Here is a 17,974-nt window from a genome sequence, read left to right as displayed (position 1 = left end):
TGCATAGGGTAGATCGTACCGTGATTGTTTTAAAGAGATGTACCGCTTTTGAACAGCATACAGAAGGAAAAAACGCGCAACTTCCGCCTCAAGTGGACATAGGCGAACTTTTTTTTTCAGGCGGTTTGGTTACGCGTCCGAACCCCCGGTGGTCTTGTTGTAGGTAAGCACTCGAGACAGTAAAGATTTCTATCCAAAATCGCATTGTAGTTTTTTTAGGGTACGACTGTTACCTTTACAAAATGTCCCTAAACCACGAAGCTGGATATCGATCTGTGCCAGTTGCTCATTTTTGTACTTTGATAGTCGGGCGATTGGCGGTCAATGTTTGATATTTTCGCCAAAAATGCGATATGGCAATGTTTTACGGGGTTGTACTCCATACAAATTCCCAACTCAACAGCACAACGGTTCATGACCCACCCAGATGTGGTTGGCTTTTTTCCTTTCGCAAAATCTCTTCCGCGTCCTTGGGCACAATACTCAAACCCATAATACCAGTGGAGATACCCGCTTTATGTTTGACAGCCTTGGAAAAGGGTACTTGGTATAATTTATAAACCACGTAGTTGACATCTGATCGACTACCACCAGAGGAAACATCAATCACATCAACACCGATCATATTTAAAGACTTGGCATATTCAATGGCTTGATAGACATCCCAACCATCTTCATCATGACTTTGGGGGTCAGGGATTTTACAATCACTAGCTAATGATGGAGAGAAATGCTTGAAAAATAATCTCGTGGGTTTACACAGGTACTAGGCTGATAGCGTTACCACTTTGAGTGGGGTTGATACTAATTTAAAATGGTACTGTAGCAGCGCCTATAGATATACTACCACTGAAAGTTGATTCGAGTTGTTCTTCGATATCTGTTAATTGTGTCAAGCCCACACTGAGTAAAGATTTGATATGAAGCAGAGAAATTTGCGGTTACACGTTGTGTTGTCTGATGTTTGTACTACAGTTCTTGCAGCTGAAGGCACTGAAAGGATAAGGTTTCCCGGCAGGCTAAGTGATACAGAGGAGGTAGAGGCTGCTTAATAGATATCTGCGTAGATTTGGAATCATTGGATCACATTCATCAAGCAGACTCACTTTGGGTCAATGCACTTTTTTTTTTTTGTGAAGACGACTTTGACCTTCTAAAGGAGAATTATCTTTCTGCAACTTTCCATGTCGTCAAACAGTTGTAGATACCGAGGACAATTGCCTTTGGTAAACCGGTTGAAGTGAAAGTTAAAACTTCAATGATCTAGGTTGTGAAAATGACGGGACTACGACTTACAAAAGAAACTGATAGTTTTATACTATTTACAGCCACTCTTTTAAAATAACTCACGGCCTGTAATCCAGTGAGATCATCAATCACTGATTGTATGTCGTCAACTGCGAGAATTTGGGATTCTTGACAGTATGACAAGCAATTTTCCAGATTCAAGTATTCGCATAGCATTGGATTGCCTTGAGCAGAATGTCCAAATACAAGTATAAAGGACAGTGAGCTATTTATAATCAGACATAGTTTTGGTAAGTTGGTACTAAAGCAAAGGATATAAAGAAGCGTTTATTTACAGTAAGTGGATGTTGCCTGCTTGAATCACTGTCCTGAGCATAAAACAAGCTTGTCACGCTTAAAGCCCTGACTTTATTTCAAAGTCTTGTGATGCTGTGAACCAATGACACTTGTCCCTCTGAATCGCATCAATTTATGGGTAGTGGGCGAATCATGGTAGAGTGGGCCCCAATCCAACAGCCCATTGCCCTCAAGATTTATCAGACTCGATTTTTGTTTTAGACTGAGAAGTGAATGGGATGATTCGTCTTCATCGGCAGAATTCAAATCACTCTATAACAAAAACAAAAATGTTAATTTTAATGTGATACACGGTATGAAGGAATCGTATTACAAAGACATATTCTTCGTCCAGGACCTTTAAAAATAATTAAATGTAATTAGCAAAGAAAATTTGTCAAAATAGTACTCTCCGCTCTTTCAGGTTACTTGTAAAGTCAGCTGTTGTCACCGCTGCTGCTGCAGACGGTACGATGAAGATGGCTCATCGTCTTCACTATCCTCTTTCGTCTAGACAGTCTTTTTCTAAGCGCTCTTCATACTATTTAAGTTAATTTAAATATTTTGTTAGTATCTAGTTTAAAGCTGTTTTACTAAAGCCACAAACCATCAATCTTTGTCTTTTCAAAGCATGTGTCTAAGTTTTATGAATAATAATGATTTTGTTTTAGTTACTTCATAACGCAATAACACTTGCGAAGAAATATAAAATTCACAATATACGAAAATTTAACATATTTTTCTGGCATAACCTACAGTGACAGTCGATGTGTATATCTCCTTTTCAGCTTCCTCAAGGTCAGTGGCTGAATTAAGGGAAACATTTGAGAAAGAAACCTTACATGCAGTGGTCTGTAAGGACTAGTATGACAACATGAATAAGGTGAGTATTACATTACTTATGTAAAGACGGAATTTACCTCATCTAAAGCTTTGTTAAACCAACAGAGTAAGGGAGTCAATACTCTCTGGTTGTATCTTTTTTTTTTTTTTTTTTTTGTACAAATGGCCGCCTTTGGCAATGTCTACACCCACTTTTTTTTAGAATCGCGTAATTTTTCTTTTTTTTCTTCCATACTTTCGACCATTAGCGGATCGCATAACCTTGTGTCAACGACAATCTCGCCCTATTTTCTGCCCTATCCTTGTAAGATAGAGCATGACGGACTATGGGGACATCTTCACCATAAAAAGCTAAGACTAGCTTTAGCCAGGATAACACAACTATTGGAAAATATATTTTTAATTTTTTTTTTTTGTAAGTAAAGAGACGTTTTTTGAAACAACACAAGTCATTATAAACCAACCTTTTCACAATATGTATGACTTTCCTCTGAAATTATAGTGCGATCCATGAATATAAAAAAAAGGGATAAGAAGAAAGAGAAAAAAAGGGGGAGTGTGTGAACGGGCTTTTTATCTGTAAACTGATAAACAACATCTGGTTTACGTCAGAATGATTTAATTTGCTTATTTAATCACAAAAAACAGGTTTTTATGTCAGCATGTTTTAAACTGTCGTCAAACGAACTCGATAGCCACTGGATTCAAGCTTTTTAATTACCAATAACATAATGTAAATACAAGGTTTAAATTGAGAAGATGTATTAGACTTATAAAAAGTAAATCCAAAATAGTAGCTTTCTAAAATTAGTGATTGGGCTTTTTCTATCTCGTTTTTAAACTTTACTTGTAACGTTTTGCTGCGGGGTGGGGGTGGGAGGAACACCTCCATGTATATATATATATTGAGGGTAATAGCAAGCTCCCCGTAAATTCTGTGTTTATAAGCTTTCATCTTTGCTCGATTGATGCCTATGATCGAATCAGCAGGTTCAAGGTATCCAAGGCTGTCCAGCAACCTTCAAATTTTTACAAATACAGAACAACCTATTCTCCCTGTATTTTTGTTAGGTTTTTGTAAACATATTTTTAATCCTTTATTTGTAGTGACCTCTTATTTCATCTTTTCCCTTTTTGGCAGCGCGCCATTTACTAAAAAAAATAAAAATTGATATATCTGACTTGTCGCTTTTTAAAAAAGTCTCAAAAGGTATGTTGAATTGTGTCCATACTACACGGTTTATAGAGTTAAAAAGTGGATTTTCAATGATTGAGAGGGCGGGTTCTCTATTCCAACTATTTCAGTTTGCATATAATATTATGCTGAGAGAAATCGGAGTTGATTTGTTACACAGACCTACAATAATATGTATAGTGCTTCATGATGTATCAAGAATTGAGTTCGTGTGCGCGATGGTCATGAATAGGATGGAATGATGAACAAGATTTGATTTAATATTGTTTTTATCAAACTACTAGGTAAAATTCATCGCAAGACTGTATTTTAGGTCTTGCCGTTTTCCCGACACTATTGCTGGACGATCTAAAAATCAGAAGATATGTACAATGGTTCCTTATTTGTTAACGACCTAAATGGTACTAATTTTAGTGACTATACCACTAAAATATTTCATCTATACATGCTGCTTTCGAGTTAACCAGAGTGAAAATACTTTTGACATCTCATCATTCAGTGTTTGTTGACTGTTGAAATTAATTATATTGTTAATGTGGCTGAATTATATGTAACCGATAAAGTTTTTCTCATATAGTTGCTTTTTGATCCTGTTGAATGTACTGCAAAGACTTCATCACCAAATTTCCTTCGATCGTGGATTGTGTAACAAACATATCTCAACACAGCATATACATATTTTTTTTGCTGCTCCCTTACAGCCGTACAACCTTGATAATCTATTTTATTCATCTACTTTTTTTTCTCTCTCTCTTTACTTCTTTACAACACTCCATTGTAATAACCGGGCCTGTCAAAATAAACGGAGTTGCATAATTCGGGAATCCCCCCCAAATGTCCCTGAGATCTAAAACTACATCCTGATTATCTTATTTTTATAGATGAATTATCTTTTTTTTTTTTTTGAAATATTGGCCTTTAACTTTATTACGTTCATAATGCAAGTACACACACACGCATGCACAGCGAGTAGTTTAATATATGTTGTTGCACTATATATTCATAAATCCATCACCCTATTTTTGTAAACAAAAAAGCCCACATTTTTCATATAAGCTCCTTTTTAATAGGTACTACTACCTTTCATAATCTGTTATGCAAAGCACAGTTTCATAAAGTCACTCACCCTTTTAAGCGGCGGGAAGAATGCATCTTATTTCGTCACATAAATTAAAAAAAAGCTTTTGACTGTTATTCTTGCTATAACCCGAGCATTGTGTCTTACCACTGCATGAGGAACATTGAACACTTTGCATTTATAAAAGGACGAGACTTGCTGTTTGGTCGAGTTATTCATATCAATAGGTTTCATTAAAGCATTCATGACTATCACAACCCAAATATTTCACGTTACTCAGCATTGATCATACAGTGGTAATTAAGAATTACACTTATAGAATGTTACATACTTCGTACATAATAAAAAAAAATCCCCCAATTCATATACTCACTAAAAATTAGCATCACAAGTTCAGACCTAGACACACTGGAAAACCACTCCATTGAACTTTGCACATTGTCCCAACAGTCAAACAAGTCGCATCTCCTATCACCATTTTATTTATTTATTCCCTGCTCATTTCTTCATCATATTTCATACTCCTCCCCCCAAAAAAAAGGACGATGCCTTAAGATATTTGACCCTATACCAAACATCCAAAAATTAATAAGATGAGGCAGGTAGGATCTTGACTATGAGTGTGGTCGAGAATAGATCTTTTTTTTTGAGAAACGATAGAATGATGTTAAAGCAACCCATGGGTTTAGGAGTCTTGTGCAAAAAATAGAGCAATCATTCAGGAGCAAACTCCCATTAATTTAGCCCTTGGATGGTTTGGTAATTTTAAAATGAATTAGCACTTTTGGCCCCCTTCTGGTTTTACGCTTGATAATTCTGTTGACCACTTTAAGTGGCTGTTACCCAATATGCGACTATAACTTTTGCTTTTTTTTCTCGAGTAAGGGCAAGATTGACAGAAGAGCTCGATCGGTTAAGTCGCTTAAATTACAAGAGACAAAACAAATAATTCAAGGCACCTTTTTGCTGACAAGTATGGTAGATTACTACAAAAAGACAGCATTTGAGTGCTCTTTTCGCAGGAGTCTTTTTTCATGTTCTTTGGACATGCAGGAATGGAATATACTGATTTAATGGCCTTTCTAAAAACAGTCTAAAATACTTTGCGAGGGTTCCCCATGCGTTCGTTGAACGTGTAGAGATATAAAAAACCGTTTAAACGCGAACATATTACAAGAAGACCTTAATCATGCCATGAGAGTTTGGATTCTCTGAATAAAGTGAAAAAGATGGGTTTGTGTGACATTGGAGGGACTAGTATCGCGCGCGACAGTGGCATTACGCAGCAAACGCGTGATCACAAGAAATAATTTTTTGCATGAATCAAAAAGTCCCCGTCACGAAAGGGTCTTGTGATTACCCAAAAAATTTTTTTGAGGGGGTGGGGGAAAAGGTATAAAAAGGGCAGGATTTTCCTCATTTTTTTTTTTTTCTTTTTCTTTAAAATAAAATCATATTGCCCTGGGTTACCGGGCTTTGGTTTTTTACCGTTAACGCGGTTTTTTAATATTAATGAAAATGAAAAAAAAATTCTTATAATTTATGAAGATGAAAAATATATATAAGCAATTTTATTGGCTGAATTTTACTTCAACCCAATGCATGAAAAGCCCTTTTTTTTTTTTAATTGAGGCGGGCTTTAAATGGTCTTGGGAATTGTTGTTAACTGAACAACGGGTAGCCTCAGCAAAGTGTTCTTAAATAAAAGTTTACATATTTTTTGAAAAATACCAAAATGCCTTGATAACTAAGCTTTTCACGACATTCATTCATTCAAAAGAAAGGAAATAGGTATGTAAGTAAAGATAACATGAACGATTAAAGGCTCAAACATTATGTTTGATTAAATAAACAGATAAAGTATCATGACATAAGCTCACCCAAGGATTAAATCATGTTACTAGACGCGACGTTGACTGATAGGATGCAAAAAAAAAAAACTGATTTTGTCAATTGTCTTAATGTCTGGCAATTGAGTCGTTGCGGCACAGCTGTACGTCGTGGCTTGTTTATAAAGATGTTTCCCATTTAAAAATAAAAGTAGCTTGCATGTTCATGACATAACACAGTCTAGGAGGAGGAGGAAAAAAAAAAACGTGTCGTATGGCATTAACGGTCCTCCCCTTCCCAGGTTCACGGAGACATTTTCCAGTTGTAATTTATCTTTTGTCACTTTTTTTCTCGTCGGTGTTCAATTGCTCAATAGGGTTAATGACAGATGAAGGACTGTTGATGAAGTCCATGGCATTTAAACATTGTTATGCATCGTTTAAACTCTGTAAAATGCAAGTTTCATGGGGTTTTAAAGAACGTATCTAGGACAATACGAGCTGTTACGTTGAACAATGTTGTAATGAAGGTGTGCTCATGATCTTTTTTTTGGGGCGTGCGTGAAAAAGATGTCGATGGTGCAAGCTTTTTATTTGTTGCTGTATTCGATATATGTGACTGGGTGTGTCTATTTTGCAGATAATATCACTATTATATAAAAATAAGGGGGGGGGGGAAACCTAAAGCAGTAAAAACCATTCTTTCTTTTTCTTTTTTAATTACAAAAAAAAAAAAAAGATGCATACGGGAGCAAGTGTACTTGTTGGGTATATCTGTATTTTACCCGTGATTTCTAGTTATACTGATGGATGGATTCAACACGTTCTTTTGTACCTGCATGCACTGGGTGTATCGTGTATGCTATACCTTCTCGTGAACCCAGCTACGAGTGATAACAACGAGGTGGATGAAAATGAAATCTATGGGTTACGCCATCTTTTATTTAACCTGGAATTACCACCCAAGACATTATGGTTTAATATGGGACTTTGGGATAAACCCGGTTTAAGTTTTCCTCAAGCTTGTGAGAATCTTGTTCATAAGGTGGCCCAGTTTATCAATATCAAGCCAATGTCGAGCGTATTAGGTAAAAAAAAAAAAAAAAAAAAAATATATCAAAAACTTTGATTCAAGAAAAACGTGTTAGGATGGATGATTTAAAAAACAAGTGTGTGTTTGGGGGGTTTTTATATAATAGATGTTGGATTTGGATGTGGAGATTCTTGTATAGTATTTGCAGGTAAAAAAGAAAAAGTCTTTACAAAAGAAAGAGGAGAAAAAAGGTTACTGATTGTTTGGTGATTTTTTTTTTTTAGAGCAATACCAATCGCAAGTGACTGTAAGTAAATACACATCATCATCCCCAAATTAAAAAAAAAAAAAAATTAATAACTGAAAACCAACCTTTTTTTATATACATAAGGGTATCACCAACGAATTATCACAATGGCGTATTGCAAAAGAACGCGTCTCCACCCTTCCATCGAAAATCAATGTCTTGCATGGATCAGCGGATACGTTAGACAAGCATGTTTCATCTACGTTTGATTATATCATTAGCATTGATTCGGCCTACCATTACAATACACGTTGGAATTTTATTCAAGCTGCCTTTAAACATTTAAATGAGGGTGGTGTTCTCGGTCTCTATGATCTCTGTATCGATCCCGACTTATACGCATCGGTGACGCCCATCAAAAGACAGATCCTCAAGCTGGTTTGTCAAGCCGTTCATATACCTCTGGAGAACCTGGTAACACCGGAAGAATACGAAAAAAGAGTAGAGGATGCAGGATATAAAAAAGTAGACATGGTATGTTTGGATCGCATGCTCGTCTTTGGTGGACTTTCTCAGTCCTTTCACACTCAATACGAAACGACTCAAAAGTATGGGATTGGTATGAGTTTATCCAACCGTATGACTTTGAAAGTCTCGGGTTTCTTATTCGGTTTATTAGCTACACGATCATGGTTAGTTCCCGTTCTTATCAAGGCTGAAAAAGTCTATTAAATAAAGGGTTGCTATCTAGTTATTTTTTTTATTATAGTCTATTTCTATCTAGCTGTGTGTATGTTAAAAAAAAAAGGGAGGGAAGGGGGGGGGGGTATTATTTTCTAATGCGAGTATTGGCGCGTTGGTATTGATTGACCCACTCAATACGAATCCCCAATTCAGCAGCAGCACGATTAGTCCAAGCAGGATCACGAAGATGTTCACGACCTACCAAGATATAATCAGCTTCATCCTTTTGCAAGATCTCTTCTGCGTCCTTGGGTTCAATAATTAAACCCACTGCACCCGTAGGGATACCCGCTTCATGTTTGACAGCCTTGGAAAAGGGTACCTGGTATAATTTACCAACCACGTAATTGACATCCGATCGATTACCACCAGAGGAAACATCAATGACATCAACACCGATGGCCTTTAAAGCTTTAGCATATTCAATGGCTTGATAGACATCCCAACCTTCTTCATCATGACTTTGAGGGTCAGGATTTTTACAATCACTAGCGGAGAAACGCACCCAAAGAGGCTTTTCTTGAGGCCATACATCACGTACAGCTTGAACTACCTCTAAAGGAAAACGAAGTCTGTTTTGGAGGGAGCCACCATATTGATCGGTACGATGATTGGAATGAGCTGATAAAAAGTTGTGTAACAAGTAACCATGAGCACTATGAATTTCAAGTACCTCGATACCTGCTTGATGAGCACGTACAGCAGCATCGGCCCATTTCTGTGCTACCTCTTTTAATTGGGGTACGCCCAAGACCTGAACATCGGCATGTTGATCATCAAAACGAGCTTCGGAGGGACCAATGACATTGTTGGGCCAACCACCGTCTGTTTCGGGTACATTGATATAACCTGTTGTCCAAGAAGAGCCCATATTGGCTTTACGACCTGCGTGAGCAATTTGGATGGAAGGAACAGAACCTTGAGACTTGATGATATCAACCACACGTTTAAGAGGAGCAATATGATCGTCGGACCATAAACCGGCATCGTGAGGGGAGATTCTTCCTCTGGCTTCTACACCTGTGGCTTCAATGATAATCATACCGGGTCTTTTCAGGGCAAAGGAACCATAATGAGCGACATGAAAGTCGTTAAAGAAACCATCTGTACAGCTGTACATGCACATAGGAGGTACGACAATACGGTTATGGAGAGTGACAGATTTACATGTGATGGGAGTAAATAACTTTGGCGTGCTCTCATTGGAGACAGTTTCGGGAGAAGGGTTTGTGCCTTGGGGTTGCACTGCTTGAGAGATATAATTGACAGTCATTTTTTATATATATTTATGAAGTAAAAAAAAAAAAAAGTACAGAAATCACAATAAAAGGGCGATCTTATTTATACCCTTACCCAGAGTAGCGTTGCTTACCAATTATTTTGATTATTAATGGGGAAGAAAGCTGTCACGCTTTAGGGTTTGTTTGACACTGTGTTACTTTTTTAGTTTTTTTGCTATGTACTAAAGCTGAAAAAAAAAATGAGAGTAGTCAGGGTCCAAATACCTGATGCTCGGGGGCAGGGAAGTCTATGAGTGTGTGCTAAATAGACTCTTTTCTTCCTTATTCTGAAGAATTGGCTCGTATGGATGGCTTGATCTCGTTTGAGCCTCACATGGATATGTATTTCGTTATGAACGGGAGGCAGCGAAGTTTGAAATGAGAGAAAATGGGGTTCTTTGAACAAATGTTGGTATCCTAGGAGATGATGTAATTGCAAAACCTTACTGGGTGAAAAAATAACAAAAATACCGGTTTTTTTTTTTTTTTAACCCACTGGCTTGGGTTAAAAGCATTGTGTTACTTTGTACCGACTTGTTGGTGAGAGAGAAAAAGTATGGGAAGAGAACATCCCCATTGTGGCTTATGGGTGCAGAGGGGGGAGGGGGTTTAAGTTTACGCATGAAAATAAAGGGGGGGGGGGGAAAGGAAGGAAGGAAAAAAAAAAAAGGTTTGCTTCTTTTTTCGTGTGTAGTACAACAAATGTCTTTTCAGAAATACGAAGAAGATTACGGTGATGCAGTGGAATATAAACGGTAAAAAAAAAAAAAAAGAAAGGCTGTAATGTAGATGAGAGGGTTCATTAATACAAAAAAAGAATAGAACGTACGAGTTAGTGGTATGCCAACAACCTTTGCATGCGCGCATGTGTGGGTTTGGAGAGAAGGATCGACGACCGATTGACCCACCACCTATTGTACAGTTGATTGTGAGACATGAAGGACAAGAGACGTGGGTTGATTTGCAGTAAGTTGAAGTATGTATGTATGTTGTTGTTGTTGCTTACCAGTATAAAGATCACTACAGACACCGTTCTTTGTATTACATGTGACGCTGTGGTCAGCTGATGGAACTGAAGAGCGTAATATCATTTCGAACCCACCTAAATGTACGCGTGTATTAATGGGATCATTGGTGAGTTCCCCTAGTCTATTAAAGAACCCAGAGGGAGACCAAGGATTATATTTTGCATTTCCTGATCTCAGTATAAGAACAGAGGGACAATATACCTTACGATTTAGTCTGATCAAATTAGTCAGTTCGGATTTTCAACCGAACGCTGTCTCGAGAGTCATTAGTCAAGTGTATTCAGACCCATTTACTGTCTACTCTGCTAAAAAGGTATATATACTTATATATGCATATATGTCTTAGGCTAACCCCCACTTTTAAAAAGTTCCCCGGAATGACAGGTGTGTAACCCTTTACTTTTATAATTTATTATTATTGCTAAAAGAGTGAAATAGAATCCACCGAGTTATCCAAAGTGTTTGCTAAACAAGGTTTAAAAATACCCATCCGAAATGACGGTAAGCCCTCAAAACAAAAAAAAGAGAAAGAATAATTATGAAACACTCATTTTTTTGTGTTCAAAAATAAAAAAAGTGAGAGCAAAAAAAGTTGACTGAAAAAGAGTCATTATTATATTATTAGGGGTGTGAGTGTGTGTGTGTGTGTGTGTGGCTTGTGGGCAAAAAAAAAAAAAAAAAATCAAATAAAAGCAAATTTTTTCTATGGCCCCCCCCCCTTTTTTTTTGTTTATCGTCCTTAATTACATAAAATGTCTGAAACCCAACCCAAGGTTGAAAAGAAAGCAAAGGCACCCAAAGCCGCTAAATCCAAAGATGCTGGAAGCAGTTTCCCTCTTGAGGTAGGTCTTTTTCATAAAAAAATGACTCTGCACGACAAAAAACCCTGACCCTCCCCCATGTCCCTATTAGATGACACCTGCTCCTGAATACCTTCAACACCGTATCGACATGTTTGACAAGTTAAAGGCTGCTGCCGATGCTGAAATTGCTCGTAAGTACACACACACAACAAAACAATAACAACAAACAACAACACGAGAGAGAAAAAGAAAGGTTTTGACACATGTATAGAAAAACCTCGCGAGGCCATCACCATCACTTTACCCGATGGCACTGTCAAGGAAGGCATTGCCTGGGAAACCACCCCTCTTTCTATCGCCTTAGGTATTGCCAAGTCTTTGGCTGAACGTACCGTCATCTCTAAAGTGGATGGAGAGCTTTGGGATTTAACTCGTCCCTTGGAAGGTTCTTGCAAGTTGGAATTAATTGACTTTGAGAACGATGAAGGTAAAATGGTGTTCTGGCATTCGTCTGCACATATGTTGGGTGAGGCCTGTGAGAGACATTACGGTTGTAACCTCTGTATTGGTCCCCCTTTAAAGGAAGGTGGTTTCTATTACGAAATGGGACTTCAAGAGCGGTTAGTTTTTTATTTTTTTTAAAAATGTGTGTGTAACTAACATGAACGTAGTGCTGTCAACCAACAGGATTACGCCAACCTCGAGAAATTGGTAGGTCAATTTGCCAAGGAAAAGCAAAACTTTGAACGTCTTGTGATTAGCAAAAAAGATATTTTAGAAATGTTCAAGCACAACCCTTACAAGGTACATATTATTAATGACAAGATTCCCGATGGTACCAGCACCACGGTGTACCGTTGTGGACCTTTGATTGATTTATGTCGTGGACCTCATGTACCCAACACGGGTCGTGTCAAGGCGTTTGCGGTTACCAAGAACTCTTCCTCTTACTTTTTGGGTGATGCCAAGAATGATTCGTTACAACGTATCTATGGTATTTCTTTCCCTGACAAGAAACAAATGACTGAATATAAAAAGTTTATTGAAGAAGCTGCTAAACGTGATCATCGTAAGATTGGTAAAGAACAAGAGTTATTCTTTTTCCATGAGATGTCACCTGGATCTGCATTTATGCTCCCTCATGGTGCACGTATTTACAATGCATTGATGGATTTAATCAAGGCTGAGTATAGTCAACGTGGATTTACTGAAGTTATTACACCCAACATGTTCAATTTGAAGCTTTGGAACCAATCAGGTCACGCCCAAAAGTACAAGGAAAACATGTTTTGTTTGGAAGTTGATAAAGAAGAATTTGCCTTGAAGCCTATGAATTGTCCTGGTCATTGTTTGATGTTTGGTCATAAGGAAAGAAGTTACCGTGATTTACCTGTACGTTTTGCAGATTTTGGTGTGCTTCATCGTAATGAATTCTCTGGTGCACTTTCTGGTTTGACGCGTGTCCGTCGTTTCCAACAAGATGATGCGCATATTTTCTGTCGTACGGATCAAATTGAACAAGAAATGGCAGGTTGTTTCGATTTCTTAAACCAGGTGTATGGTGTATTTGGTTTTGATTTCCACTTGAAGTTGTCTACACGCCCTGATAACTATATTGGTGAACTCTCTGTTTGGGATAGCGCAGAAAAGATGTTGGAAGACTCTTTGAACCGTTTCACAGCTATTAAGGGAACGACTTGGGAGTTGGATCCTGGAGATGGAGCCTTCTATGGACCCAAGATTGATATTGTTATTTCTGATGCGTTGAAGCGTAAACATCAATGTGCTACTATTCAATTGGATTTCCAATTACCAGAGAGATTTAAATTGGAATACCGTACTGATGGACAAGAAGATGCCATGGCACGCCCTGTTATTATTCATCGTGCTATTTTAGGTTCAGTTGAACGTATGATGGGTATTGTGATTGAACATTTTGCCGGTAAATTCCCCTTTTGGTTATCTCCTCGTCAAATCCAGGTAGTTCCTGTAGCAGCTGCTTTCAATGATTACGCCAAGGAGATTACAGCTAAATTGGTTGGATTGGGTATCTATGCTGATGCAGATTTGAGTGATAACACTTTGAACAAGAAGATCCGTAATAGTGAGATTGCTCAATATAACTTTATCTTTGTTGTGGGAGAGGTTGAGGCCACGACACGTTCAGTTAATGTTCGTAACAGAGATGATGTTGGTACTAAGGCTAAGGGACAAACTATTCCTTTGGAACAAGTCATGAAGAGTGCAGCTGATTTAAAGGAATCCAGAAGTTTAGAAAACAAGCTTATCTAAAATTAAAATTTTTTGTGACCTTTTTTTTTTTTATTTTTTTTTTTTTTTTTTAGTTGAAAAAGGGGGGAGGGGATGGGTGGTGGGTGATAATGCGTTCTTTTTTTTTCTTTTCTAGATTATACTTTTTGTAAAGGAACAAAAAAGAATTTCGACAGAATTTTTTAGAAGAAAAAAATAATAATAATAAAAAATCTCTTTTATTATTATTATTCTTTTTTAAACCCTTTTCACTATATACAAACACACCAGAAAACGACGAAAACGACCAGTATGATACCCCCACCGTTAGGCTTGGGTAGACCTAGTCAAAAGAGTATAAAATACAAGCTGAGTAAGTCATTTTATCCTTTTTATTTTTTTTCTTTTTTTTTCTTTTTTTTTCTTTTACACTAAACCAAAATATAACGCTAACTTTAATTAGTCATGATTCAAAACCCAGTTCGAGCTAGATGTTGTGGGTTTGGAGAAAAGGATCGAAGACCGATCGATCCTCCACCTATTCTTCAATTATTTATTGAAAAACCAGATGGAACACTACAAAATGCACAGTAAAAAAAAAAAAAAAAAAAAATAACAGACAAAAAAAAAAAAGCATGTTTTTGTTTTATTTGTCATGCTTACTCGTCTTTTTATTATTATTATTTTTTTTTTTTTTTTGGGTGTAGTGAAGACGAGAGTAACTTATCACTTTTCGTGGTTCAATGTGACCTTGTTTCAAGTGACGGTACAGAATCCAGAAGTCATGTTTTCAACCCTTCCTCTGCCATTTCTCCACCCATCACCAATATTACGAATCATAGCAGCGGTAATTATAATTTTTTTTTTTTTTTTTTTGTGCATTTTTTTTTTAAAACTCAACCCCCTCCCCTTTAAAAAAAAGAAACGTTGCCTACATCTGGTACACTATTATCATTTCATGATCCAGCCCCTACGCGATCATTGATGGGAGCTGTAGTATCCAATGCATATCAATTGACAGATAATGAGAATACGCCTGGAATATTTTTTATCTTTCAAGACCTTTCTGTTCGAATTGAAGGCACGTTTTGTTTAAAGTTTATGTTTATGAATTTATCAGCGGGGTACGTATATATTATATATTTAATAAATTAAACTAACAACGTAAAAATAAAAGAGATCCGTTGACAATGAGTACACAAGTGTCAGATGATGTGATATCGAACCCATTTACAGTGTATTCTGCCAAGAATTTCCCTGGCATGACAGGTATCCTAAACAATGAAAAAAGAAAAAAAAAAAAAAAAAAAAAAAAAAAAACTATAAAATGTGATGACATTTTTTGACCCCCCTCATACAACACTTACACCCCCTCCCACGTGAAAATATATAAAAATATAGACTCGACATCGATTTCACAATGCTTTGCACAACAAGGAATAAAAATCTCAATAAGAAAAGGTAGGAGGATTCGACGTTTGAATGATCGAAGTTTTACCAATGATACTGTAGCTGATCGCTCATCCTCCTCGACCACCCACAAAGAAGATCCACCCGTCACCACCTCAACAACCACCACCCTCACCACCACCACCACCACCACCACCACCACCACTTCAGACACTAGCAGCAACAACAACAATACGAAACAGGTGTATAAGCGGATCGATATTTCCACTTATTTAACTCCCTCCTAAAAAAAAAAATTTAATCTTTTTTTTTTTTTTTTTTTTGTTTGTTCCTCTCATGTAAATAATCAGTTACACATAATTAAAATAAAAAAATAAAATGTTGTTGGTACCTGTCGTCTCTCCAAAAAAAAAAACTTTTTTTTTTGATCTCCCTTCTTCCTCTTTTTTTTTTATCTTCTTTTCTACCTTTCTTATTTCCTCATCTTTTCTTTTTTGTAGCATGATGCATGTTTTAAATTGTCCTGTTGACATTGGCATGTCATCATCATCATCTTTAGCTGAACGTAGAAGAATACCACCCACCGAGAAACTCTCTTTATCCACCACTGACACTTTACCTGCCAAAGTATTACAAAGACTCGAGGATGAGAACGCCAGACTACCACCTCAGGTAAAATATAAATTTTTTTTTTCTTTTCTTTCTCTCACACCTTGTCTCCTCAGGACTCCGAGGAATACATGTTGGCACATTTGGAAAGACAAAATGCTATTTTAAACGCCGATCCTAAATCCATTTGCATCGAATCCAACCGTTTACAAGCAGACTTCAGTACCCTTCGCAACCTCATCTCAGATGCAACCACCTTCTCTCCAACCATTAATGAACATGATGAATCCACGCTTTTTAAAGTGTTAAAGGGTGAAAAGGCACATGAAGAAGAACCCGATTGGGATTTCTGGCAAACCGTTGTACAAGATTTCCCATTAACCGTTCAAAAGCTCCCTCACCTTCTTGCCGCTAAATTACGCTCGGGTGTACCTCATCCTTTAAGGGCTGTCATCTGGCAAGCCATGTCACAAGCAACTTCACTGAACTTGGAATCACTCTATACAAGTCTCTGTACAGAACCTTCTCCCTATGATCGCGTCATCAGTAGAGACTTATCACGTACTTTCCCACAACTTGACATGTTCAAACACGACGGTGGTGAAGGTCAGTTAGCTATGGGTAGAGTTCTTAAGGCCTATAGTCTATATGATGCTCATGTCGGATACTGTCAAGGTCTTGCTTTTCTTGTCGGTCCTTTACTCATGACCATGCCCGAAAATCAGACCTTTTGCGTCTTTGTCCGGTAAAGCCCACACTACAGTACACTGCACACCTCTTTTTGAACTCACATACTTTAATTTTTAGACTGATGGAGACATACGAGATGAGAACCATGTTCACACTCAATATGGAAGGACTCCACCTTCGTCTTTTCCAATTCCAAACATTATTAGCTAGACTGTGTCCTACCTTGGATGCGCATCTAACCAAACATACAATTCATACCGCCATGTATGCCTCACAATGGTATCTGACCTTATTTGCCTACGCTTTCCCACTTTCCTTGGTCTTGCGTATCTATGATCTCGTGTTTGCTGAGGGTGCTGTCGAGACAATCACACGTGTGGCCATGGCCCTCATGCAAAAGAACGAAAAAGCCCTGTTGGCCATGGACGACTTTGAACAACTCATGATGTACTTGACATCACGTCGAATGTATACCGACGTCTATGTCGGAAACAATGTGGATGCCGTCATGACCGATGCCATGGCTCTCAGTACCCTTATCACCAAAAAGGAAATGGATACCATTGCTTCTGACTATTATAAAAATATGCAACAGGAAAAAGAACTGGTGCACCATCAATTGGGTCTCAGTACACCCACCCAAAAGGATTTATTAGCTACCATTGCCTTGTTGAAAGCGGAAAATGCTCAACTCAAGGGACAAGGAGGAGAACAACAACCAAGTCCTGTAGAGTCTGTCGATGGTGATCATGGGTTTGTTCATTCCTTGAAAATGTCGGGCGAGTTTGGTTCTAGTATTGCCGGCGCTTTTGAACCTTTATCCGTAAAGGAAAAGGACAATGATAAGGACGGACACGACGCTATTACATCAGAACTGGTCTCGATCAAGCTTGCCAATTTTGAAATGGGGGTCAAGTACCAGCGTTTATGTCAAGACCATGAACAATTGCAAAAGACATTGGCTTCCACCCATCAGGGACAATTGGATTTAGCCAACAAGGTGATGGAGTTACAGGCCCTGATTGAAACCTTAGAGAACGAAAAGGAAGAAGTACTCACGGCAAATGATGCACTTCTTTTAGAGAATGAGCAACTGGTTGAAAAGTCCTTGGCCTCTAAAAAGACTTGCAATGATTTACAACTAGAAAAAATCAATGTCGATCGTGAGTGTCAAGAACTAGAAGAGAAAGTCAAGCGGTTGGAAGAACAACGTCGTGAGTATTTGATGCCACGCGGTTCATTCACAGAAGAAGTCTTTGCTGCACATCAAACCTTGTTTGGACAAACACCACCACCGGCGATGAGTCGTCGTCATACGTTGCAAACATTACCCAACAGCTTTCATGACGAA

At 37.8% G+C, this 17,974-nt stretch overlaps 8 protein-coding genes across 8 annotated transcripts; 6 read left to right on the top strand and 2 right to left on the bottom strand.

Moving 5' to 3' along the window:
* Nucleotides 1–248: 248 nt before the first annotated feature.
* Nucleotides 249–1,464, bottom strand: EV154DRAFT_477394 (uncharacterized protein; the record flags this gene model as incomplete). Its single annotated transcript, XM_051598099.1, has 3 exons — nt 249–469; nt 499–733; nt 1,351–1,464. The coding sequence occupies 3 exons, from the start codon at nt 1,462–1,464 to the stop codon at nt 249–251; spliced, it is 570 nt and encodes a 189-aa protein (XP_051462015.1).
* Nucleotides 1,465–2,458: 994 nt separating this feature from the next.
* On the top strand, nt 2,459–2,944 carry EV154DRAFT_495423 (uncharacterized protein; the record flags this gene model as incomplete). The annotated part of the gene is given in 4 exon segments (XM_051600037.1): nt 2,459–2,471; nt 2,516–2,731; nt 2,848–2,885; nt 2,892–2,944. The coding sequence occupies 3 exon segments, from the start codon at nt 2,459–2,461 to the stop codon at nt 2,883–2,885; spliced, it is 267 nt and encodes an 88-aa protein (XP_051462014.1). The 3' UTR covers nt 2,892–2,944.
* Nucleotides 2,945–7,208: 4,264 nt separating this feature from the next.
* Nucleotides 7,209–8,568, top strand: EV154DRAFT_495417 (S-adenosyl-L-methionine-dependent methyltransferase). The gene is made up of 4 exons (XM_051600036.1): nt 7,209–7,617; nt 7,729–7,770; nt 7,847–7,869; nt 7,954–8,568. Exons 1-4 carry the CDS (start codon nt 7,269–7,271, stop codon nt 8,539–8,541), a joined length of 1,002 nt encoding a protein of 333 aa, XP_051462013.1. The 5' UTR covers nt 7,209–7,268; the 3' UTR covers nt 8,542–8,568.
* A 9-nt stretch (nt 8,569–8,577) lies between these two features.
* On the bottom strand, nt 8,578–9,949 carry EV154DRAFT_495415 (uncharacterized protein). The gene has a single exon (XM_051600035.1). The coding sequence runs from the start codon at nt 9,824–9,826 to the stop codon at nt 8,639–8,641; it is 1,188 nt and encodes a 395-aa protein (XP_051462012.1). The 5' UTR covers nt 9,827–9,949; the 3' UTR covers nt 8,578–8,638.
* A 554-nt stretch (nt 9,950–10,503) lies between these two features.
* On the top strand, nt 10,504–11,584 carry EV154DRAFT_9066 (velvet factor). Its single transcript, XM_051607834.1, has 6 exons — nt 10,504–10,588; nt 10,656–10,799; nt 10,850–11,174; nt 11,230–11,245; nt 11,300–11,362; nt 11,439–11,584. The coding sequence occupies exons 1-6, from the start codon at nt 10,536–10,538 to the stop codon at nt 11,459–11,461; spliced, it is 624 nt and encodes a 207-aa protein (XP_051462011.1). The 5' UTR covers nt 10,504–10,535; the 3' UTR covers nt 11,462–11,584.
* Nucleotides 11,585–11,596: 12 nt separating this feature from the next.
* EV154DRAFT_495409 (uncharacterized protein) lies at nt 11,597–13,977 on the top strand. Its single transcript, XM_051600034.1, has 4 exons — nt 11,597–11,703; nt 11,774–11,855; nt 11,936–12,284; nt 12,336–13,977. The coding sequence occupies exons 1-4, from the start codon at nt 11,614–11,616 to the stop codon at nt 13,954–13,956; spliced, it is 2,142 nt and encodes a 713-aa protein (XP_051462010.1). The 5' UTR covers nt 11,597–11,613; the 3' UTR covers nt 13,957–13,977.
* Nucleotides 13,978–14,220: 243 nt separating this feature from the next.
* Nucleotides 14,221–15,611, top strand: EV154DRAFT_413161 (velvet factor-domain-containing protein; the record flags this gene model as incomplete). The annotated part of the gene is made up of 6 exons (XM_051595555.1): nt 14,221–14,287; nt 14,378–14,504; nt 14,622–14,761; nt 14,975–15,038; nt 15,092–15,183; nt 15,316–15,611. Coding segments are annotated over 6 exons (786 nt in total), but the record flags the coding sequence as incomplete, so codon positions are not given.
* A 250-nt stretch (nt 15,612–15,861) lies between these two features.
* Nucleotides 15,862–17,227, top strand: EV154DRAFT_413146 (rab-GTPase-TBC domain-containing protein; the record flags this gene model as incomplete). Its single annotated transcript, XM_051595554.1, has 3 exons — nt 15,862–15,996; nt 16,050–16,678; nt 16,741–17,227. Coding segments are annotated over 3 exons (1,251 nt in total), but the record flags the coding sequence as incomplete, so codon positions are not given.
* Nucleotides 17,228–17,974: the final 747 nt, after the last annotated feature.

The sequence above is a fragment of the Mucor mucedo genome (assembly GCF_025094135.1).
Source record: "Mucor mucedo strain NRRL 3635 chromosome Unknown EV154scaffold_10, whole genome shotgun sequence".
Classification (NCBI taxonomy): Eukaryota; Fungi; Mucoromycota; class Mucoromycetes; order Mucorales; family Mucoraceae; genus Mucor; species Mucor mucedo.
This window is presented reverse-complemented; position numbering and strand designations above follow the sequence as displayed.